At 39.7% G+C, this 26,017-nt stretch overlaps 1 protein-coding gene across 1 annotated transcript in view; it reads left to right on the top strand.

Annotated features, from left to right (window-relative positions):
- Window positions 1-14,647: 14,647 nt before the first annotated feature.
- Window positions 14,648-26,017, top strand: part of ptprja (protein tyrosine phosphatase receptor type Ja) — a 207,017-nt gene continuing 195,647 nt past the window's right edge. The window contains exon 1 of the mRNA XM_052029697.1: window positions 14,648-14,880. Coding sequence (XP_051885657.1) covers window positions 14,821-14,880 — 60 coding nt within the window. The 5' untranslated portion in view covers window positions 14,648-14,820. The remainder of the gene's footprint in view (window positions 14,881-26,017) is intronic.

The raw sequence follows: 26,017 nt of genomic DNA, 5'->3' as shown, positions 1-26,017 counted from the left end.
GCCCCCTCCTATTTTTCAACCCTCCTGTCACTAGGCCTAAAACAACATCAGTTTCTGCCTTTTCATTGACATTTCTATAGTTTGTGCCAACAGATAGGGAATCCTCTCTGACTCCTTGGATATCAATACTGCTAATTTCAGAGACACAAGAGACTGCAAATGCTGGAATCTGGAGCAAGAAGTTTGTTTTCTGCTGCTAATTTCAACTGTGCTTGATATCAGTTTCACTGATCAGTCACAAAATCTACTTTGAATTATCCCAGTGCCAAAAGTTCATTGATAATGGTTGAGGTAGAGAGAATGCATGCTGATTCATTCCTCACACTTGGCTTCAACATCAACTAAACCAGCACGATCTGTCTGACATTGGCAGCAGCCTCCACTGTTTGTATAGACCAACCTGCAGTGTAAACCAATTGTGCTATCATCAGGAGAACTCTGGGAACCTCACCAAAAATAGTAGCTCATTCTTTCAGAATTCACAATCAAGATAACTTCATATGAGCTTCAGGAACCCAATGACACTGTTCCACTAGGTTCTTCATATGTGCAAACCGGTAATCCCAGTTCCAGTCTTCAATGGAGTCTTTTGCTATTTAATAATCCTTCAAGTGTTTCTGGTAAGGCTGGCATTAATTGCTTCTCTACTAATAGATCATATAGTGGTATAGTGGACCTCCACCTAAATGGCTATATGCTGAAGTCTCTCCCATAATGCTGCTCACTTGGGACCTCTAGAAAAAGATTTATGTGCAAGTCAGATTGGTAATCAACCTGAGAAATTTGGTTTTAGTGTTTTCATGTATCTGCTGCCTTTGCCCTTCTTGGTGATAGAGGTTGTGAGTTTGATAAAGTACTGCAACTCATGCTTTAGTGCCATGGTATGCCAGTGATGGGGAGGGTCATGTTTAGTCAGGAGGATACTGATTGAAGAAATATGCAAAGAGATTCAGAGGCTTCAGATCTGATAGTGAAGAGTTTATTGTCCTCCTTGTGGTATGTTGTGAATTCATCCAGATATAAAGTTAATCATGTCAAACCAATTGAGAATATTGTAACCTTTCTGTTGGTTTATTTGGACTGCTGGTGTTATGCGACCAAGCCATCTTGAATACATAGCCAGGTTACTTGTCTTTTTTCACAATGTGGACACTGGATGGGGCATCCTATTCAGCTCCTTTGCTGTAATTATTGCTAACCACAAAGCAGATGTTATCGTCCTGATTGGGACTGAGTCCTTAGATCTTCTTGTAGTTGCACCCATTTGAGAGAGCAAAACATTTTCTATCACCCTTCTAACTTGTGCTGTATAGATTGAACTGAGGTTTTGACTGAGTCAGGGGATGAAGCACTCACTGCAGAATAGATAGTCCTGTTTTAATAGTCACAGTGTTTATGAGGCTAATACAACTATGTTTCTGGATAATAGTCACCGCAGGAGAAGGTGACCAGGCTTTCTCTCAATGGAAGTGTTCATTGCTTAACACTTATGTGATGATAATGTTCCTTGCCATATATTTGGCCAGGCATAGATGTTGCCCAGGTCTTTCAGTATACGAATATGGAGGACAGCACTATTTGAAAAATGGCAATCGAGGATGGTTACCATACAATCACTAATAAAGAATCCCATATGAGAATACATGAGGGAGAACAGCCACCAAAGAGCAGGAAAAATGGTATAAAGATGAAAGTTCTTTGTCTGGTTGCAAATAGCTTTCGTAATAATAGAGGTGCATTAATGGCACAAATTTTAAAAAAGGGTACAGTCTGATAGCCATCATATTTGCAAAGTGACTAAATGTGGGAATTAAATATTCCACGATACTTAACTTTTAGAAGTCGTGGACAAAAAAATAGATGGCTATGGGTAAGCCTAGCAATTTCTAAGGTAGGAACATGTTTGGCACAGATTTGTGGGCCGAAGCGCCTGAATTGTGCTGTGGGTTTTCTATGTTCCTATGTTTCTAAAATGGAGATAGGCCCCTGATTTTAAAGAATGAGATAAAGGCAATAATGAGGAAGAGTCTCAGCTTAGAAAATCAATAAGTAAAATTGATTTAGATGGAGTTAAGAAACAGCAAGGGGCAGAAAACATTGGTGGGAGTTGTTCAAAGACCCTCAAACAGTAATGGTAATACAATTCTAATATAAATCAGAAAATTAGAGGTGAATATAACAAAGGTCTTAAAATAATTATGGGGAATTTTAATAAACATTGTTTGAGCAAATCAAATTAGCAGTAATGGTGTGGAAGATGATTAAAAGATGGTTTTCTAGATCAGTACATTGAAGAGCTGGTGAGGGAACATTCTATTTTAGATCTTGTATTCTGTTGTGAAAAAGGGTTCATAGTTAGTCTGCTAATTGAAAGTCCTTTATGGAACAGTGATTATAATGTAATAGAATTTTATATGAAGATCAAACGTGCCTTTGTTCAGATCTGAAGTTAGAGTCTTAAGAACATAAGAACAAAACAAAATAGGATCTTGAGTCGGCCTTTCAGCCCCTCAAGCCCCTGCCATTCAATATGATTGCGGCTGATCTGTCCCAGGCCTTATCTCCTCTTTTGTGCCAATTCCCCATGGCCCTCAATTTTTGATCTTTCAAAAAATTGTCTACTATCTGAATAAAGTTCAATCTGAATAAAGCAAACTGCAAAAACCTGAGGTGTGATTTGGCTATGGCAGATTGCAAAATTCAATTGAAAGGTATGGTTTTTAAAGAGTTAATTCATAGTTTCCAATTAATTTGTATTCCAGGTAAAAATCAGGCAAAAAGCACAACAGGAAACTGTTATACAAATGAAGCTCAGGAGAATTTAAAGTTAGTACAAGATCAAAGATAATGGCTATTAACATTGCCAAAAAAAGCAGTGAGCCTGGGGATTGGGAACATTTCAGAACTCACCAATGGAGGACCAATGCATTGTTAAGGAAAGAGAAAGTAGAATAAAAGAGTAAACTGGCAGGAAATATCAAAAGAGATTGTAAGAGCTTCTATTGATATGTTCAAAGGAAGAGATTAGCAAGGAGGCTGAATGGCCTTGTGCGTGATTTGCAAAAGGTTGGTACGTAGGTAGAGCAAATATTTATTAAACCTAATAGAATGTGATTGTTTATTGCCAGGGAATTTAAAAATAATATATGGAGTTTATGCTTCAACTAAATAAAGCACTGGTGAAATCACATCTGGAGTCTGTGTATTGTGCTAGTCTCCCTAAATTAAGGAAGAATGTTAATGCATTGGAAAGCAATTCAGAGAAGGTTTTACTGGACTAATACCTGGAATGGGCAGGATATCTTATGTGGAAAGATTGGACAGGCTAAGATGGGAGGGTATAAAAGTTGTCACCAAAATTAAGGTCACAGCAACAAAGAAAAGGCAGAAAGTTAAACAGATATTTTGCTTCTGTCTTTATAGTAGAAGATACCCACAAACATATCATTAATACTTAAAAATACTGGAGAAAATTTAAATACCAGCCCCATCATGAGAAAATTAATATCAGGTAAATTAATGAGGTAAAAAGCTGAACAGACCCCCAGATTTGATAACTTGCATTCTTGGATGCTGAAAGAAGCAGCTACAAAATAGTGACTACATTGTTTGTAATCTTCCAAAAATCCGTAGACTCTGGTGAGATACCAAAAGACTGGAAAATTGCAACCTGATATTCTTATTCAAAAAGGGCAGGAGGCAAAAAGCAACTAACTATAGGCCAATTATTCACACCTCTATTATTGGAAAAATGTTGGAGTCAAGGAGGTAACATTTGGAAAGTTATAATCTGATATCAGCACAAGTGGACAGTGGATAACCAGTAGATGTAGTATATTTGGACTTTCAAAAGGCATTCGACAGGCGCACATTAAAGGTTATTTTGTAAGAGCTTGTGGATCTGTGGTAATATATCTGCATGGATAGAAGATTCTGACAAGCAGGAAGCAGCAAATAAGGATAAGGGCCTCAACCTGCAGTCAGTGGGGTGCCACAGGGATAAGTACTGTGACTGCATCTGTTTGCAATATATATTAATAATTTAGAGGATGGAAGCAAATATACTGTAGCCATATTTGCAGATGGTACTAAAATAGAGGGGGAAATGAGCTGTAAGGGGATATGAATGGTTTACACAGAGATAATGATAGGTTAAGCAAGTGGGCAAGAAGTAGAAAAATGGTGTATAGTGGCTCACTTCGAAAGAAAGAATGATAAAACAGATTATTATTTAAGGAAAAGGACTGCAGAAAGCTGCACTGCAAAGAGATGTGGGTGTCCTTGTACTTGAAAAACAAAAAATTGTGTCAACAGGTAATTGGGAAGGCTCATGGAATGCTGTCCTTCATTTCAAGGAGGGTGGAGTATAAAGGAAGTCTTACCTCAACCATATCTAGCACTATTGAGGCTGCATCTGAAGTACCAAGTGCAGTTTTGGTTCCCTTATCCAAGGAAAGATATAATATCATTGGAGGCTGTTCACAGAGGTTCACCATGATGATTCCCCCAAATGGAAGGATTGTCTTGTGAGGAAGGATTGAACAAATTGGATTTGTACGCACTAGAGTTCAGAAGAATGCGAGGCAACCTCATTGAAGCATATGAGATTCTTAGTGGTCTTGACAAGGTAAATGCTCAAAGGATTGTTCCCCTCATGAAGCTCAGATTTGTAACAAGAAGAGGTCAAGATGTGGGATGAAAAAGTGGAAGCTGAATTTCAAACGCAAAATATAAATTGGATACTAGAAATCTAAAAATAAAATTAAAATTGTTGGAATTGCTCAGGAGGTCAGCTGGCATCTATGAGAGCCCTTCATGGAATCAAATCAATGAATCACAGAAAATTTATGGTATGGAAGGAGGATGTTCAGCCCATCTTGTGTGCTGGTTGAAAAAGAACTTCCCAATCTATTCCCCACTTCCAGAACTAGGTCCACATGCATGCAGGTTACAGCTCCTCTAGTACACATCCAAATACTTTTTATATGTGTTGAGGGTGCTACTATCTCCACACTCTCAGGCAGTGATTTTCAAACCCCTGCTTCTGGTCAAAAGATTTTTCCTCATCTCCACTCTAATCCTTCTACCAATTACTTTAATTTCATGTCCCAGGTTTTGACCCCCTCTGCTAAAGGAAATAAATCTTTTCTATTTGCTTTATTTGGGCCCCACATAATTTCATACTCCACAATTAAGTCTCCCTTCAGCCTCTCTTGTTCCTAAGAAAACAACCCCAACTTATAGTCTTTTTCATAGTTATAATCTTCCAGTCCTGGTAATATGCTTGTAAATCTCCTTTGCTCCCTGTTCAGTCGAATCACATCTTTTCTCTTATGTGATGACCAGAAATGTATAAAGTAGTCGAACTTGGTCTAACCAGTGTTGTATGCATAACCTTCCAGTTCTTAAAAAGCATGTGGTTTTTTACCCACCTTGTTTACCTGTGCTGCTACCTATAAGGATCTGTGGGTATATACTCGCAGGTCTGTCTGATCCTCCACACCATACAGTATCCTCTGCCTTGCACCTCTCCAAATGCATTACTTCACATTTTTGTGGACCAAATTATATTTTCTACTTCTTTGCCCAAGTGACCAGATCATCAACAACTTCCTGTTGTCTGAAGCTTTCCTCCTCACTGTCAATTGCCTGAACAAATTACAAAAAAGCAGAAAATGCAGGAAACACTCAGCAAGTCAGGCAAAACTAAAGGAGAGAGAAACAGAGTTAACATTTCAGATTGATGACCATTAAGCTCTTTTTCAAGTTGAAATATTGAGACTTACATATTTGTGTGCTGCAGTATAGGAAGCATGGAACATGCCGGAAGCCAGATATAGTCTCATCTGACCTTCCACTCTCTCTCTGGGCTCACAGTTGCATTGAGGAGTTCACTGTAACAACCTGAGCTGAGGGTCAGATGCACTTCATGTGTTGCCCAGCAGCTTTACACCACCCATAGCTGTCACAGTGAGGCCACCAACCTTCATTAAAAAGGTAAGTGAAGGTAAATGATTTATTCTTTTTAGATTCATTTCAAGGATTTTAAATTAATATTCATGATTTAATTTAACTGTTCCAAGTGGTTGTTTTATCAGTTGTTTATTAATAAATTATATTTATTAATATCAGAAATTCAAATTTTTTTTTCCAACTGTTCCTGAATGTCACTGATAATCAGATGTTTGAAAACAGTAAAAGGCCTTTGGATAATGTGTGCTGTCAGAAGGTCATTGGAACATTGTGTGGGGAGGGCCTCAGTTTTGGCCCCTAGTCACAGCTCATGGTGTATACCCCTTGCTGCCAAAGCAGTAGGATGATAGGTTGGTGTGGCCGCAAGACTAATGTGGGTTGCGGTTGAAGGGGACCATGAGGTGCCATCCAGATCAATTTCTCTTTTCACAGATGCTGCTTCAGCGTTTTTTTTTGTTTTAATTTCCAGCATTTTGCTCTTGGAGAAGCTTTATGCACAATGATATTTGAAGAGTCAAGTATTAGAGCATATACTGTGGTCTTAGAGATCAAGATGCACACAGAATTGTTTGCCAAACAGAAAGAGAATGGTAGTGAAGTTAGGTTTCCATAAGATTCAGTAGCAACAAAGGTAAAAATGTAAATATGTAACACTTGCCAGCAGCCAGATTTTAGTTGAAGTTCAAAAACCAGTCAAACGTCCAGGCCAGACACTGGGATTTCAGTGACAGAGGAAGGCTTGTGAGCTGGTCAAAGTTACTTTAACATTGAAGTAATTGAGTAGCAAAAGAGAAATAAGAGGAGCTCACTGGTCTAGTGTATAAGCACAAATAAAGGGTGCAAAGGAATGTGAAAAGAGGAAGGATAAATGTATTTAGAATAGTTCACCCACACAGTGGTGAAACACCAAATGACTTGTTTCCATTTTGTAATCTCTTTATGACTTCTGTACTTAGCTTGTACAAGAAGAGCAGGCGATTGTTTGGAAATTTGCAGTCATGACAATGCTGTGCCAGCTCCATCAGGAATGAAGGAAACATGGAAAAAATGAAAGCACTCCAAGTATGTTTTTGTATTTAAATTTATGCAGAAGACACAGCAAACTGGAAATACATCATTAACAATGATTCATCTATCACAGCTTTGACATTTTTACTTAGCACACACCAGGTTCAATCCATATACCTGTTTATGTTTCACAAGAGAAATAATCCTTTGTTTCTGAGTTTGGAAGTTATTACTTTAATCAATGAGATCAATTCAAAGGCAATAATGGAGCATATAAGAGACAATGACAATTGAAAGAGTGGCCTTTGTCTTACCAGAACTAATCACATTGACTCAAGATCAGAACTGTACGTTAACCAATCAATCAGATTATCGCAAATTGTTGGCTTCTGAGAGATATTGCACAGGTGTTTCTTGTCATCACATATGTAAAGGTGAGTAGCTAGTTAGTTATTAAGACCACATTTGGAGTACTACATGCAGTTCTAATTTTCACATCATGGGAAGGATATTGATGCACTCATGGAATTTGGAGCAACTGGCCAGCATGAGAAAATACAAAAAGGAAGGACACTTGAAAAATTAAGACTATTTTCATTAGAACACAATAAGGTCACATTCAACAATAAGGACAACCTTGATGTTGGTTGCGAGGTTAATATTAACCAGGACTTAGAAGAATGGGTATGTTTTAATGAGATCACCTCTCCTCCTTCTGGGGAATAAAGGCCCAGACTACGCATTCTCTCTCATGTGACAAACTAGCCATCCCTGGAACCTTTACCGCATGCACTCTACAGCTAGCACATGTATCCTTTTTTATCATAAGAAGACCAGAATTATATACAGTACTCCAGACATGGTCTTACCATGGCGTGATATAATTTTCGTAAGACATCTTTAATTTTGTACTCAAGCTCTCAGCAATAAAAACCAACATACCACTTGCCTTCCTAATTGCTTGCTTCACCTGCTTTCATTGATATGGTCAAGGACACCTGGGTCCCTGTTGAACATCAGCATTCTCCAGTCTCTCACCAGACACAGTTTTTCTGTTTTTTGTTCCTCTACTGAAGTGGATAACCTCAGTTTATTTCAGCTAAGTGGCTTGCTCAGACATTTTATTGCTAGTTGAGAGCCAAACATATTTCTTGGGGTTTGGAGCTATATGTAGGCCAGATCAGGTAAGGATGGAAGGTTTCTTTATTTGAAGGTCAAATAAACCAAATGTTTTTTTGTATGGCAATGTAGTAATGTCATGGCTACATTATTAACTCTGGATTTAATTGATTAACTGAAATTAAGTTCTGTTAGGAGTAGATTTAAACACATCTTTGGTCTAGCTCTTTAGATTTGAAGACCCTCGTAACAAAACAACTTTCCAACTTATGTCCCATCAGTATTCCACTGAACTGGCAGCCTCCATTAGTGATCAGGTCTCCAGAATTAGGTTCACACCACTGAGCCGAAGCTGACACCCAGTACATAACCAAGCTCAAACAGTGGGTGCAGTGCACAACCTTGCTTAACAACTCACCCTGCCTGCCCTTCAAGTTCCACTGTGACAGACTCTGAAGTTTCATTTGTTACCTAAAAATACACAGAACGGTGGTGGAAGCAAGGGATTCTTGACCCATAGGGTCTGCCTTAGAAGAAGAAGAGAGCAGACAAAACTCAGCATTTCTTACTTATTATTGAAAGATTTTATTCACACTTGAGTTTTTATTTCTCATACAATGATTAAATCTATTTCCTGTTCCAGGATTTTTATGATGTAGTCAGTTAGGCAACAATTGTCAGTTGAAAATTACTGCTAAGCATCACAGTTAAACAAGGTTCTCTATTTTATTGCTTACATGAACAAACACAGAGAAACAGTGGTCAAAGAAGTATTACACAAACATTTTAAAGACTTGGTGCTTTTATTGTCATCCAATTTTTTTGCCTCAAGTTTAAACAACACAATATCATGAATAATAATATCAAATTATTTCATCTGATCATTTTTCTTTCAAAACTGAAAGGATCATGGTGTAAATCTTTGAAATACACCATGATCCTATCAGTTTTGAAAGACAAATGATCAGATGAAATATTTTGATATCATCCTTCATGAAAACTCAGTTTGAAATTCCTTAATGATGTTGATACATTCTTATCATTTGCTTTGGTTTTATTTGCTACTTACTTGGTTTCCATGTTACTTGTTGTCATTTCCATAACTGGATATTTTATCTCCTAGTAATCTGAGCTTGTAAATCGTATTGCAGACAACAGATCAGGTCTGAAGTAAAAATAATTGATTAAATGTACCTGAGGTGGCTTTGAGTTTCTGATTGTACAAACATATCACACAACTTAAAAAAAACTATTTGTTTTAATACTCTACCCTTAATTACTTACAGTATAAATCAAAGTTATTTTCAATATTTATATTAGCATTTGCTTCATCTGGATAACCTTCTGCCTTTGTACTTCCATAGAGTTTTGAATGGCAGTTGGTGTCAGTCATCCTGTTTTGTCTTATGAATATAGAACATTCTACTGGGTAGGATCATTAAATTTGAAACTTAACACAAATACACTTTATGCACTTGAGGATGACTCATAAGCTTGTATCCCATTGCATTTTCAGTCTAACGTCTTGCCTTGAAAATAAAAAAACTGCAGATGCTGGAAATCTAAAATTAAAACAGAAAATGCTAGAAATATTCAGCATGCTAGGGAACATATGCAGAAAGACAGAAAAATTAACATTTCAGGGTGGGTCTTGGACCTGAAAAATTAACTCTGTTTCTCTATCCACAGATACTGGCTGAGTGTTTCCAGTGGTTTCTGTTTTTACTGCCTTGTCTTCACATCCTTTACATGGGTTTTTGTCTCAAAATACTTGTTATGAAATGTGATCATTGTCATATAGGTTAACCGGAATTCAGAACCAGTGTAAAGATGTTCATCTGGGACATACTGACTCTTTGAAAGAGTTTCCAGTAAGTCCCATGCCTGTGCTCTTTTCCCCGGCCCTGCAAATCTATTTTTTTATAAACTCTTTTCCTTCTTGAAAGTTATATTTGAGTCTTCCACCACTTCTATCAGGGATTACATTCCAGATTATAACGATGTGCTGGATGAAAAAATAAGGCATATTTCCCCATCCTACCAAATTTTTCATCAATGATCCTACACTTGTTTGCTTTGATTACCATTACTTCCTGCTTTAGAAGCAGTTTCTCCATATCAACTCTGTGCTCAAACTATTCATAATTTTGAATATGGCTACTAAGTGACTCCTTCTACTTTTTAAAGAGAAAAATCCCAACTACTGGTCTCCATATAACTAAAATTCATCATCCTTAGAACAAAGCTTCACAGATAGTAATAAAATGACTAGCCAGTTAAGCTTGTTTTGATGGTGCTTTGAGGGGAAGGAATTTATATGAGAAGGAATGTTGTCTAACGAGAAAAATAAGGCCTATATGGACAACTGCTTTTGAGCTACCAGCTTTCTTGAAGTTGATAGAAAGTTTAAGCTGGTTTCATTCATGAATGTGTAGAGCAGGGGTTTGTTTTTTTCAGTCTATGGTTCAGTTCAGTGTGATTTTCCATTTATTTTACTATTTTGGTTCCTAAATAACTGCAGTTAAGAGATGCATCAACTTTTATCTCTCCAAAATGCACCTACATTGAAATAACTAAATAAAAACTTCACTTATCCATTCAAAATCACATTAATGCTAAAATTTACACTGTCTACCAGGTACTTCCCATCACACCAATTGCCAGTGCATCCCACAAAGAAATGGGATTGGCCAGCATTTTGTACGCACAGTCTATCCAAAAGCTACTGGGTTTATAAAGGAATGAAATTCTTAATTTTTTATGATTAATATTTATATGTGACATGAAAATTTATTGCTGAAACATTAAAAATTGATTTTTCCAGGGAGGCCTTTGGGGTTCTTTTTGGGATTTTATTTTAAATTCAAGCCCCATGTATAATTTGATTCACAACTAATACAACTTCTACAACTACTTTCTCTTACTCTTCAGAGTCCTTAATGTATCATCTCCCCACCCAACCCCCAAACCTCTTCTTGGCTTTCCAGCAATTTCACATTTGAACCTACACATACAGGTTTGTAATCCAGCTCTAGAACTAGTCCCTATCAAAGTGCCAAAAGGCATCCCATGTAACTGCGAGGGCAGTGCTCTTATACATTTTATCCTTTTAACCAGGTTGAAGCCTTTCACTGTTTTCCCTAATATAGGCTTTCCCCAATAGTGCAGCTTGATGGAGGTGCCCTTACTTGGATGTGTTGTCATTAATTTCTAGAGTCCCTCAAGGATTTATCCTTGGAATCCTCATATTTCTCATTTACTTCCCACATTGACAGTATCCAAAAATGTAACATCAGGTTCCATGAACCTCTACAATGACACTGATATGTCATGCTGCTTGTCCAACATCCAAGAATGAGCATATATTTTCTCCAATTAAAAAAATTGAAGCAATTATCTTCATTTCCATCCCAATTCTGTTCTCCAGTCACCAATTCCATCACTCTCCCTGGCCACTGTGCAAATTTGAAAAAGATTGTTTACATTTCCATTCTAAAATAAAAACAGAAAATGCTGGAAATACTGAGCAGGTCAGGTCTCATTTGTGGGAAGAGAAAAAGAGTTAACATTTTAGTCCTGATGCAGGTATCAATCCAAAACCTCGACCTATACCTTTTGGCTCCTCAGACGTTGATTGATTCATTGAGTTCCTCTAGCCTTGTTTTTGTTCGAGATTCCAGCATCTGCAGTGTCTTTTGTCTTCATCCTTACCTACAATTTGCCAAAAATCTCTGACATTTCGGATTTCTCAGATAGTGGACCCTGATTTTCATCACTGCACAATTGATAAGAACAAATAGGAGCAGGAGTAGACTATCTGGCCTGTCAAGCCTGCTCCGCCATTCAATAAGATCATGGCTGATCTGGCCCTGCACTCAGAGCCACCTACCTGCCTTTACCCCATAACCTTTAATTCCCCTACTCGGCAAAAATATATCTAACTGTGTCTTAAGTATATTTAATGAGGTAGCCTCTACTGCTTCCTTGGGTAGAGAATTCCACAGATCCACTACTCTCCAAGAAAAGCAGTTTCTCCTCATCTCTGTTCTAAATCTATTCCCCTGAATCTTGAGGCTATGTCCCCTAGTTCTAGTCTCACCTACCTGTGGAAGCAACTTTCCTGCCTCCATCTTATCTATCCCTTTTCAAATTTTATATGTTTCTATAAGATCCCCTCTCATTCTTCTAAATTCCAGCGACTATAATCCCAGGCGACTCAATCTCTCTTCATAGGCTAACCCCCTCATTTCTGGAATCAACCTGGTGAACCTCCTCTGCACCGCCTCCAAAGCCAGTATATCCTTCCTCAAGTAAGGAGACCAGAACTGCACGCAGTACTCCAGGTGCAGCCTCACCAGTACCCTGTACAGTTGCAGCATAATCTCCCTACTCCTAAACTCAATCCCTCTCGCAATGAAGGCCAACATTCCATTTGCCTTCTTGATAACCTGTTGCACCTGCAAACCAACCTTTTGAGATTCATGCACAAGCACTCCCAAGTCCCTCTGTACAACACCATGCTGCAATCTTTCACCATTTAAATAATAATCTGATCTTCTATTTTTCCTTCCAAAGTGGATGAGCTCGAATTTACCGACACTGTACTCCATCTGCCAGACCCTTGCCCACTCACTTAACATATCTCTATCTCTCTGCAGACTCTCCACATCCTCCGCACAATCTGTTTTTCCACTCAATTTGGTGTCATTAGCAAACTTAGATGTGCTACACTCGGTCTCCTCTTCCAAATCGTTAATGTACATTGTGAACAGTTATGGGCCCAGCACCGACCCCTGCAGCACCTCACTCACCACTGATTACCAACCAGAGAAACACCCATTTATCCCAACTCTCTGCCTTCTATTGGTTAACCAATTCTCTATCCATGCTAATACGTTACCCCCAACTCCATGCATCCTTATCTTATGGATAAGTCTTTTATGCGGCACCTTATCGAATGCCTTTCAGAAATCCAAGTATACAACATCCACCTGTTCCCCTCTATCCACTGTGCTCATAATACCCTCAAAGAACTCCAGTAAGTTTGTCAAACATGATCTGTGTGTCCTGAATCCATGCTGTGTCTGTGTGATGGAACCACTTCCATCCAGATGTCTTGCTATTTCTTCCTTATGATAGCTTCAAGCATTTTCCTGATGACAGATGTTAAGCTAACTGGCCTCTAGTTACCTGCCTTTTGCCTACATCCTTTTTTAAACAGTGGCGTGACATTTGCTGTCTTCACCTGGACCTGCCCATAATTTTGGTAAATTATCACAAATGCCTCTACTATAACTAACGCCATTTCTTTCAGTACCCAGGGCTGCATCCCATCAGAACCAGGGAACTTGTCTACCTTTATGCCCGCTAGTTTGCTCTTCGATTGACAGCACCTTTGATTGCGTAGGCCCTAAGCCCTGGGCTTCCCACCCTCAACTTCTCCAATTTACTGTACGTAAGCAAAACATGCTGCCTAACGGGTCTGTGCCAATGTTTATGTTCCACAAGAGGTCCTCAAACTGTACCACATCATTCTATTCCCTTCTCCCTTCTGTAATCATCTGGTGTCCTTAAATGCATCGATGTTATCTGCCTCAGCTACCTCATTTCATAGTGGGGTCCAAATTCTAAACACTCATTGGGTGAAGGAGTCAGTTTTGTTTTGGATTCCCAATGGATGATCCTTGAAATCTACCTGTTGACCAAACTGCTGGGGACCTGTCATGATATCTCTTTTATATTGCCCAGTGTCAAATGTTATCTGTAACGTTTCCATACAGTGCCTCATGATAGTTACACAAATTGTTCACAAAATGGCCACAGCATAGAATCTTAATCTGTTTACAGAGTCATACAGCATGGAAACAGGCCACTTGTCCCACCATGTCCACACTGACCACTGGGCACACATCTGTACTAATTCCATTTTCCAGCACTTGGCCTGAAGTCTTCTGTGCCCAGGCCATTCAAGTGCACGTCTAGACTCTTCTTAAGTACTATCATCACTCTGCTTCTCGTGGAGACTGAGAGTTCAGAAAGTTGAGCACCAAAATCCAGGCTGACCCTCCAGTACTGTACTAGGGTGTGCTCCAGTGCTACTGCCTTCGAGTTGAAATGTTAAACTGATTTATCATTACTACAACCTCTGACCAAACGTTTTTCTTCCTGCTTTCTAAAGTGGACCTCCTGGGTCCCCTGTCACTAAATTAAATGATTATCACCTTGATCTTTGTGGGAACTTGCTGCTTGCAAATAGGTTGCTTCCTTTCTGTGTTAGAACATTTAAATGAATTGGCACTAAAAGCACGGGAACTTTCTAAAAGGGATGCGAAAGGCGCCATGGAAGTGAGACCTTTTGTTGTTTTCTTTCAACTGATGATGTTTCAGGTAAATGAAAACATCCCGATCGTTAGCTGGTTTCGCTGCTGGCTGAACTTCAGCAGCTCACTGCCGTGCTGCCCGCACTGCTTCTCTGACGTTTCTGAGTTCGAGCCCCACCCTCTCTTGAATTAAACTTTCTTCCTTCTGCCAGTCCAGGTCGGTGCTTCAACACAACTGGGCGTATGTTATGCGCTTCGATTGAGTGATTTTTCAAGCAAGATACATTTGTTCTTTTTATTCTCTCCCAAAGTTTACAGAGTCGGCGCCGCGAATGAAGTTTCACGGAAAGCGAAAGGAGGAATAAAAGTTGGCAGAAGTTGGTCTTGTTTCCTAGTTGAGATGGCATCGAGTTGGTGGAAGGCTCCGTTGTTACTGCTGGGCAGTGTCTTCCTACTTCAGGTGAGGATACAGTGAAGTGTGAGCTCATTACTGTATGTGGAGTGGAGGGGGTGGGGTGTCGCTGGCTGGACCCGAGGAAGCTGCTCCGTGCACCTGTCGAGCTGGATCGCGGCTTCTTCCGTTTGAATTAATGAGGATGGACAGTTTGGCTGAAGGGTTTTCTGTTCCAGTGTTGAGCCCTTCCTGGGCCCTAACGCCGAGGGGTTGTTAAACTTGTTTCTGAATTACCTCGACGTTTATACTGTATGTTACATAATCACGATTTCACAGACGCACTGAAGTCTACAAATTCTACTTTACTAGTGGAACTAACCCTGTGATCTGATATGTGTCCCATCAGTAACTTCTAGCTTTTTTTTAAAGAAACATTAATTGATATATAAGAAAGTGGGCATTTACCAATTGAGAAAAAAGGTGCTTACATTTGAAAAATGTCGTATTTTTCAAGTTATATGTTGAAAATGCAACTATCTTTAGAAAACATGCCTATAGTGTTGCTCCTTCTTTGTTTTCCACTGCTATTTCCAACATACAGAAATAACATTGAACAAAGCCTATGGATGTTCACCTCCAGTATCTCAGTGTGTATTCCAGCCTGGTGTTGAGGAACCTGGTGTCACAGAGACTGCAGGTGCTGGAATCTGGATTAAAAAAATAACAAATTGCTGGAAGAACTGGGTGGGTTAAGCAGCATCTGTGGAGGCAAAGGGATAGTCAACATTTTGGATCATGACCCTGCATCGGTCATGCTTAAAAGCATTTAGTCATAATGGAGTTCCTCCAGCAGTTTGTTTTTGCTTGGAGGAATCTAGTGCTGTATTTCTCAGTGATATTCTTGCTTTTAGTTTCTGTTTCAGTAAAGTGGGTGGTGGGTAACTCACAGATCCTAGTTAAATGTATTTAATGTATTTTGGAATGCATTCCAAAAACAGTTGAAAAGTGGTCGTGATAGGCAAACACCTTATCAGTTTCATGGGTAATGGTCCATCACACCATTATGACTAAATGCTTCTAAGCAGGGCTGGGTGCTTCTCCACCCACCTTTTATTATTGTTGGGTAAATGGACTCAATTATAAAGGTTTGTTTCCTTTTATAAGAACTTTTGTAACCCAAACCAGATACTGGCTGAAACTATTCAAAGCCCCAGTTGACAGTGAGTGGAATTGCAAGTCAACTATATTTAATTAACAATTTTGTTTATAAAATAAACTTCCTGTTATAGTTTTTTAAATTTTTATTGTAGTTTCACATGACTGCTAGGTCTGGCCTAGTTTTGTTTTAGTGTTGGGCACTTCATTAGTTGTCTGAAGGGCCCATTTCCCCAATAAAATTATTTCACTGTCACGATCTGGGAATTTATTAACAAGATTTGAAATTCATCATTCAACTGGAGATGTTAAGATAATTTGGTTAAAATGGCTATTTCTGTTCATTCCAGCTCAGTGGCACAAAAATACAAGAAATTAGTCCCTAAACAAATGTTCATATTCTGTATTGAGGTGATATAAAATAACTAGCACTTCTGGCATTGTTGCTAAATTAAAATGTGAAAAATTAAGATGCTATTCACTATTCTTATCACAGGAGCTTTTCCTGACTCTTCCCCTTTTATTTCTTAATCATAGAACATAGAACATTGAACAGTACAGCACAATACAGGCCCTTCGGCCCACAATGTTGTGTTGACCTTTAAACCTCGCCTAAGACTATCTAACTCCTTCCTCCCACATATCCCTCTATTTTAAATTCCTCTATATGCTTATCTAGCAATCTCTTGAATTTGACCAATGTACCTGCCTCCACCGCCACCCCAAGCAGCGCATTCCATGCCCCAACCATTCTCTGGGTAAAAAAGCCTCCCTCTGATATCTCCCTTGAACTTCCCACCCATTACTTCAAAGCCATGCCCTCTTGTATTGAGCATTGGTGCCCTGGGAAAGAGGTGCCAGCAGTCTACTCTATCTATTCCTCTTAATATTTTGTATACCTCTATCATGTCTTCTCTCATCCTCCTTCTCTCCAAAGAGTAAAGCCCTAGCACCCTTAGTCTCTCCTCGTAATGTATACTCTCTAAACCAGGCAGCATCCTGGTAGATCTCCTCTGCACCCTTTCCAAAGCTTCCACATCCTTCCTATAATGAGGCAACCAGAACTGGACACAGTACTCTAAGTGTGATCTAACCAGAGTTTTGTAGAGCTGCATCATCACCTCGCAGCTCTTAAACTCGATCCCACAACTTATGAATGCTAACATCCCATAAGTTTTCTTAACTACCCTATCCACCTGTGAGACAACTCTCAGGGATCTGTGGATATGAACCCCCAGATCCCTCTGCTCCTCCACGCTACCCAGAATCCTGCCATTAACTTTGTACTCCACCTTGGAGTTTGTCCTTCCAAAGTGTACCACCTCACACTTCTCCAGATTGAACTCCATCTGCCACTTCTCAGCCCAGCTCTGCATCCTATCAATGTCCCTCCGCAAGCTTCAACAGTCCTCCACACTATCCACGACACCACCAACCTTTGTGTCATCTGCAAACTTGCCAACCCACCCTTCTACCCCCTCATCCAAGTCATTAAAAAAATATCATGAAAAGCAGAGATCCCAGAACCGATGCTTGTGGGACACCACTAGTCACAGCCCTCCAATCTGAATGTACTCCCTCCACCACAACCCTCTGCTTTCTACAGGCAAGCCAATTCTGAATCCACACGGCCAAGCCTCCCTGGATCCCATGCCCTCTGACCTACTGAAGAAGCCTACCATGAGGAACCTTTTCAAATGCCTTACCAAAATCCATGTAGACCACATCTACTGCACTGCCCTCATCAATCTGCCTGGTCACCTCCTCAAAGAATCCTATCAGGCTTGTGAGACATGATCTGCCCTTCACAAAGCCATGCTAGCTGTCTCTGATCAGACCATGATTCTCTAAATGCCCATAGATCCTATCTCTAAGAATAAAAGAAGACATTAATAAACTTCCAAAATAAACCAGTATTGTACTTCAGTTATCATTTGAAGAACCAGGTGGTGCATTTTGCTAGGAAAGGTGAGAGGGGCACAAATAATAAGTCTAAACTGGTGGAGGAGCAAAGGAACTTAGAGGTACAAGTGCATTATTAAAAGAAGCTTGATAAGGCCATTTACAAAGAAACAGGAAACCAAAGCAAGGGGTGTTTACTTCTTAAGAGGTGGAACTGAAAGGCAAGGATGCTATGCTAAACATTGATTAGACCTTGCATGAGCTGTCTGCAATGCATGTGGGTGGGCTGAGGAAGGTGCTAGAAATGCTTATACTGGAGCTGAAAAGATGTACTTGCCAGAAAAGGCTGAACGGAATGGGGCTCATTCCTGTAGAAACAAGGCAGCTGAGGGAATGATGATGGGGTCTCATATAGAGAGTTAGGAGGAAATTGGAGCATAAATGCGAGCACAAATCAGTTGGGCGGAATGGGCAGTTTAAGTGCCGCTGCTTAATCATTGCTACCTAATTTAATCCATTATTATTCTTCTACATTTTTACCTCCAATATTGGCCTATAGTAGATGTTTGAGTTACTCCCTTTGGCTTGTCACGGTGTAAAACAAAATAGAAGCCTTTGTGAGTTTCAAGTTTATTGAATTGCATTTGTAGGAGTTAAGACCTTCAACATGTAGACATCTTGTTTACCTCATTCTCTGATCGCTCCATGTTTTAGAGGGTAGTTTGGCAACCTACCTCCAGCAGCCAGCAATTGTATATCAACTAGAGTATGTTGGGCAATGACCTGGAGCAAATCTCACTCGTTCTTTTTGCTCTTCGCCTCCTTTAGAAACTGTTTGGACAACACTAAGGAACTCCCCAAAACAGTACAGCTATCGACCCAGAATCTTGCATTTCACGGTAGAATTTAGGTGTTGCCACTCTGTTCTTACTTTTTTTTTCTCACTTGTTCCAGTCTTTCATCTTTTCCTTAAGTTGTTGATTTGGTTGGGGAAGGTGGGGTCTTCTGGTCCAAGTTCTTGCATAGATGAGTCTTGCCAGTTTGTGTCAACAGACAACTGAATAAGCACATTTTTGGCTACCAGCTAACCTTACACAGAAAGATCTAAAATTTTATGACTCTTTGGGATCATCGACATATTTTTGGAAGAGTTGGTATTTATTGATGATTGTCTAGTCATGGTTTGTTCGTTTAAGACAACAAACTATTAAACAGCTTTGTTTGAGCTTATAATTCTACCTATTGTCCAAGATAGAATTGAACACTGGAGTAGTTTCTGCTTAATTGCATCCTGCTCAGTGGCCAGATTGTATTTATCAATTAAATTGGACAGCAGCGGACACACATCCTTTTATAAGTAAGATTACTTTATTGGTCACATGTATATTGAAACACACAGTGAAATGCACCTTTTGCGTAGAGTGTTCTGGGGGCAGCCCGCAAGTGTCGCCCTGCTCATCAGGTTTAGCTTTTCACTTTGCAATCAATGACTACCATTTTTCTCAGCAGATAAAGAATGATTACAGCCTGGCACCTCTCCTAACTATGGTTCATTAACTTTCTAGCATTCAGTTGTCCTGTTTTACAGATAAAGCACAGTTATTTTGTTTATGTAAGATGTTAAAAATGAGGAAACATCTTGTGGTCTGACAGGTGATCGATCCCTTGCTTTTCTGTGAAAGGCTTTCCCTTCCCTACAATTTACTGGCTTTTAAAATCATAGCTTGACATTCTTTGTCCGCCACATTTTATCAACTAGTTCCAAATCTCTTTTATTTAGTCTGACCTTGCTCTTGTCCTACAATTATTATTTGATAATTATTTACCACCTTTCATGACTTTGGAATGTCTCCAAATGTTTTACAGCCAAAGATGCATTTTTAAAGATTAATTATTGTTGAAGCATGGCACCAGTTTTCACAGAGTACACTTCCAGAAACATTCTCTCTCTAGTTATTTTGTCTAGGTAAAATACTTGCCTGAACACTGAGATGAGCTCCTTTTTTTTTGAATAACCTTTTAAATCCACTTGAGGGGGCAGAGAATGCGTTGATTATTCAAAGGCTGTACCTCCTGATAGTAAAGCACTCTCTTAATATTGCACTGGAGTATCGGCCCAAATTTTCACTGATGAGTCTCTGGTGTGGAAAGTGAACCAGTGCCATTCTGACTTGAGATGAGGGGGCTACCAACCAAGCTATAAAAGACATATATCAGATGTCATTTCCTTTTCCATTTTGCAGTTTAGAAACAAGATATATAAAATATGCAATTCTACTCCACAGGAACCTTACATTTCATGGTGCAGCTGAAAATTCACTGCTCAATAGATTAAAGATAACCAAAGCAGCTTTGAAATCTTTTTCCTTGCATGGAAAAGCTGCAGTCCAGCTAATCTTTCAGGAGTACCTACTACCACCAAAGGATTCATTACAAAGGGTACATTGCTAGTTTCTGTACTTGGATTAAGCCAGTTTATGCCAGAGTGATTAGTGGCAACTGTGAGAATGTTATAGTGTGGATAGCCTGAGTATAAGTATATCTCCAGAGGGAAGATGTTGCAAGAATAACTTTTCTTTTGTCTTTTCATTAATGGCATCACTTCGACAGCCAGCATTCATTGCTTATCACTAACTGACTTTGAAAAGCTGCTGAACTGCCATTGTGCTGAACTACTGCAGTTCAGGTGATGATTATGTTCCTGGTATTTCAGTTAGAGTCATAGAGTCATACAGCATGGAAACAGACCCTTGGGCCCAACTCATCCATGCCGACTGTTGCCAGCAAGCTAGTCCCATCTGCCCCCAATAGCTCTCCAAATCCCTCCTATCCATGTACTTATCCAGATGGCTTTTAAATATTGCTAATGTGCCCGCCTCAACCACTATTTCTGGCAACTCATTCCAAAAACACACCAGCCTTTGTGTGAAGAAGCTGCCCCTGATGTCTCTTTTAAATCTCTTGCCTCTGATCTTAAACCTATGTCCTCTTGTTTTTAGCACCCCTTCCCTGGAAAAAAGACTACATGCTTTCACCCTGTCTATGTCCCACATGATCTTATATACCTCTATCAGGTCACCCCTCAATCTCCTACGTTCTTGGGAATGAAGTCCAAGTCTACACAACCTCTCCTTGTAGCTCAGGCCCCCAAGTCCTGGCAACATCCTGGTAAATCTTTTCTGCACTCTTTCCAGGTTAGTAACATCTTTCCTATAACCGGGTGACCAAAACTGTACACAATACTCCCAAGTGCAGCCTCATCAACACCTTATATACATAACTGCAACATACTTCCCAACTCCTATACTCAATGCCCTGACAGATGAAGCCAGCACGCCAGGCACTTTCTTCACCACCCTGTCTACCTATGACGCTGCTTTTAGTGAACTATGCACTTGCACTCCTTGGTCCCTCTGTTCCATAACACTCCCCAGGGCCCTACCATTCACTGTCAAAGTCCTACCCTGGTTTGATCTCCCAAAATGCAATACCTCACATTTATCTGGATTAAAAGCCATTTTCCACTACTCAGCCCACATACCTAGCTGATCAAGATCCCCCTATAATTTTTCATAACCTTCTATACTATCTATGACACCACCTATTTTAGTATCATCTGCAAACTTACTAACCATGCTTTGTACATTCACATCCAAATGGTTTATATAAATTACAAACAATAAAGGTCTCAGCACCGATCCCTGTGGCACACCACTAGACACAGGCCTCCAGTCTGAGAAACAGCCCTTGACCATCACCCTCTGCTTCCTACCACTGAGCCAATTATGAGTCCAATCCGCTATCTCCACCTGGATCCCATGCGATCTAACCTTCCGGAGTAGCCTGCCATGAGGGACCTTGTCAAAGACCTTGCATATAGACGACATCCACTGCCTTACCCTCATCTACCCTGTTGGTTACTTCCTCAAAGAGATTTGTCAGACACGACTTCCCACTCTCAAAGCCATGTTGACTGTCCCGAATCAGACCCTGTCTCTCCAAATGTTGGTAGATGCTTGTCCCTCAGAATCCCCTCCAGCAATTTATCCACCACCGATGTCAGACTCGCTGGCCTGCTGTTTCCTGGCTTGTTTTTTCTTACCTTTTTAAACAATGGTACTACATTAGCTACTTTCCAGTTCTCTGGACCTCACCTGTGGCTTGAGATAAAGCAAAAATCTCTGCAAGGGCCTCCGCAATTTGTTGTCTAACTTCCCACAAGGTTCAAGAATGCACTAAGTCAGGCCCTGGGGATTTATCCACCTTAATGCACTTTAAGGCCTCCAATACCTCCTCCCTGCTATGTGGTCCAAGACAACACCACTCATTTCTTCATTTCCTTTGCTTCCATCATTTTCTCCACAGTAAAAACAAAAGAGAAATATTCATTAAAATCTCACCCATTTCCTTTGGCTCCACACACAGATAGCCATACCAATCTTAAAGGGGACCTATTCTCTCCCTAGTCAACCTTTTACTCTTAATATATCTGTAGAATCTCTTGGGATTTTGCTTCACCTTGCCTGCCAGATCCTTCTCATTTCCTGAGGAGTGAAGATATACTTCCAAGTCAGGAAGGTGTAAGACTTAGAGGGGAACTTGCAGGTGATGGCATTCCTAGGAGCCTGCTGCCCTTGTCCTTCTAAGTGGTAAAGTTTTCAGATAGGGGAGTGTTGTCGAAAAAGCCCTGACAAATTGCTGCAGTATATTTTGTAGATGGTACAGAAAATAACCATGGTGCACTGTTGGCAGAGGATCTACATGATTATGGTGGAAGATTAGGTGCCAATCAATTGTGGAAAGGCTTTGAGGAGTTAGGAAATGAAGCTCTCACTCCAGGATACCCAGTTTATGACTTACTCTTGTAGTCAAAATATTTATGTGGGTTGTCCAGTTGAGTTTCTTGTCAATAGTGACTCTCCCCAGACCCAAATGTATCGATGGTAATTCAATTGAATGTCAATTGGTTAGACTTTTTCTTCCTGAAGAATGACGTGGCCTGGCACTTCTGTGCGTGAATGGTAATTTCCACTTATTAGCATCTGCTTGAAATGATATTTGGGCAACTTCAAATGGAATTGTACGAAGAGGTGAGAACGTTCCTATTTCTAATTTCACAATGGCAGAACACCATCGATAACGGAGCTACAGCTGATTGGGCACAGACTCTTGCAGAGAAAAATTGGAAGTGTGAAGTTGCAAGCAGGATCAGAGGGTTGGAAAAGGAGCACTGTAATATTATTGTCAATTGGGAATCACTTTGATGGTGAGTCATCCAGATACAGGGGCGCATTTGCAGCAAACATGGACGTTAGTTTTAAAAAAAGGTAAAGTAATGTGGATTGTAGATGAGATGCTGTACATTAAGGGCAATTCTCAACAACTTGATTAACATTGCAGGCATATGAGGTAGAGATGGTTTCGGCAACCTGATGGATTATGTGGAGATTGACTGGGGTAACACAGGTGGAAGGAGGTATTTTTGTGAGAAATATTAAACATGATATTTTGAAGGTGAGATAAGACTTGCAGCACTGAGACCTGTTCAAAGTTATCTTTCATTTTTGTTGATAGATTGGGGTATGCTATTCATAAAAATTTGTTGCACAGTTGAAATTAGGGATTAAAACTGGCTAATTTATCTAGCCAATCTACTTGACACTGTTAATGCTTGTCCCTGCAAACCCCCCAGCTCTATAAACAATCTTCCATCTAACATGACTGTTGTCCTTTGGATTACTGTGGTTCACCATTTTTTTTTGTTGATGGCAAAAATGTAGCTGTTGCTGCTTTGCCCACATCCTGAGAACACAGCTTTCAAGCAACATTTTACTTACTATTTAAGGCCTCGTACCTCAAGGATAAACTTATTTTTGTAAGATTAACATGAAAGGACATAAGACGACATGCTATTTCACAAATAAAAACAGAACATGCTGTGAGCACTCAACAAGTCAGGCAGCATCTGGGGAAAGAGCTAACATTATTGGTCATTTCTCTTTCCATGGACCCTTCAGTTGATTTCCACGGATGTTGTCTGACCTGTTACCTGTTTTGAATTTCACAATCTTCTTCACAATGTGGTTGAGGCCTTCCATTAATGAACTGAGAGTAGTTGTTTCACTGGCAATGTGAATTACCAATTCAAGCCTACCTTGCATAATGAAAAATTGAGTTGACACCCAGGTAGATTTTCTGATGTCTTACAGATGCTTAAGCAGTCAAACTTAAGGCTTGGCTGAAAGGCCTTATTTCCAAAATTGTTATGAAAGATAAGAAGAGGAAAGTCAGAGAGTCCAGATTTTTCTTTTAAGCTGGGCAAATTGATTACAAGAAGGAGGAACAGCATTGATTCTGAGCTGCCTGTTCTGGATTTACTGACACACCATCTCCCTTCACAATTAGAAAGGTAGTTTTCTTTGAAAATTTGATAATACCTCCTTAGTTGACATAAGTGTCTGTGTGGGTTTCCTCCAGGTGCTCCGGTTTCTTCCCACATTCCAAAGGCATACGGGTTAGGAAGTTGTGGGCATGCTATGTTGGCGCCGGACTCATGGTGACTTGCGGGCTGCCCCCCTGCGCATTCTACGCAAAAGATGCATTTCACTGTGTGTTTCGATGTACATGTGACTAATAAAGATATCTTAAAATCTTAATTGATTTTAATGACCCTGCTGTGGCTATTGTGGCCCTGCTTGCTTGGTTTTTGGGTTAATTGCGTCACTTTTAACTAATCCTTTTGGAATCAAAAGTGTCTCTGCGATGACACGCCTGGCCATGGTAAAAGGAACAAAGTCAATGCTCTGGTGTTTGGTTTTCCATTACCTGAATCTGAGAGGTTACAGTTTCACAGGACACTGCTAATAATTTACTAGTCTGGCTCACAATAAAACCTAGAAGGAGATACTTTGCAACAGGGTTTTCTGTTATTCACATAAATTCATCATCAAACAGGGTGTCCTTAGCTGGGTGGGCACCTTGCCTATGATTTCAGCTGGCTGATCCCAACAGTACCCATGTACACTAGGAATAAAGCTTTTGCAAACCTGAATATGTGCTGCCTATAACAATGTAAGTGGGATGTGCCCATGTGGAGAGAATGTATCAGCGCTCACCATCAGGCCAACAGAAATTCTGAAGCTGATTTTTTTTTAATAATTTGGTTTAAGGACTGGATGAAGTAAATAAGCTATTAATACCTGCTATAGAATAATACAAATTATGGTAAAAATATTAATAGGGGTCTTTCAGTAACTGAACGTTAATACTCTGATTATTAGTTAAAAACTTAACTAAAACTTATTTTGTTCTCCATCTGCAAGCCAAGTTAAACTTAACCCTTCAAATGCCAGAGATGTTTGTGTTAAAATGACCTATTTGCAAAATAATGAGAGTTAAAGTCTGAAATGCAATTGGTAAATTAAACAGATTTGAATGGTTTATACATAAATTCATATACCTGTTAATCACTAATGAATGATAATATCATATGTAAAATGATTTTGCTATTTTCAGTAGACTTGTTCAGCAGGTGATTTTGGTTGGGAGTCTCTTGAATACTGTTGCTCAACAGTGGAAAATTGGTTGGTGGTATTTATAGGTTACTTGGGTTGTGACCTTTTTATAAATATCATATGAACCACATGGGATTAAATACTGTGAAAAGGGGAAGTGTATTTTACATCTCTCAGCTGCTACCGTTTTGGGTGCAAAAACTCAAATCTATAAACAGCCTGGCCTATTCTAATTACTGTAGAAATATTTTAAGAGGATGGGTGGAGCCCATTATCCTGATCCTTTACTTTTGGCATGTTTCAAGTTTGTTCCAGTCACTTAAATCTCTCTCTCTCTCTTTGTCTCTCACTGTGTGTGTGTATCTCTGTGTGTGTGTGTGTGTGTGTGTGTGTCTGTCTGTCTGTCTCTCTCTCTCTCTCTGTGTCTCTCTCTCTGTGTCTCTCTCTGTCTCTGTCTCTTTCTGTGTCTCTCTATTTCTCTGTGCTCTCTCCCTCTTGCTGTGTCTCTCTCGCGGTTTCTTCTTCTCCTTCCATTACTTCCCAGCAGTTACATGTGACACTGGTTAATGAATGATTGAATGATGGTAGGGCATTTAACCATGAAAGATATCACAAATGAATCCCACCAAGTC

This window comes from Pristis pectinata, chromosome 14 (assembly GCF_009764475.1).
Source record: "Pristis pectinata isolate sPriPec2 chromosome 14, sPriPec2.1.pri, whole genome shotgun sequence".
In the NCBI taxonomy this organism is placed as follows: Eukaryota; Metazoa; Chordata; class Chondrichthyes; order Rhinopristiformes; family Pristidae; genus Pristis; species Pristis pectinata.
Note: the sequence above shows the minus strand (reverse complement) of the source record. Positions and strands in the feature narration are given on the sequence as shown.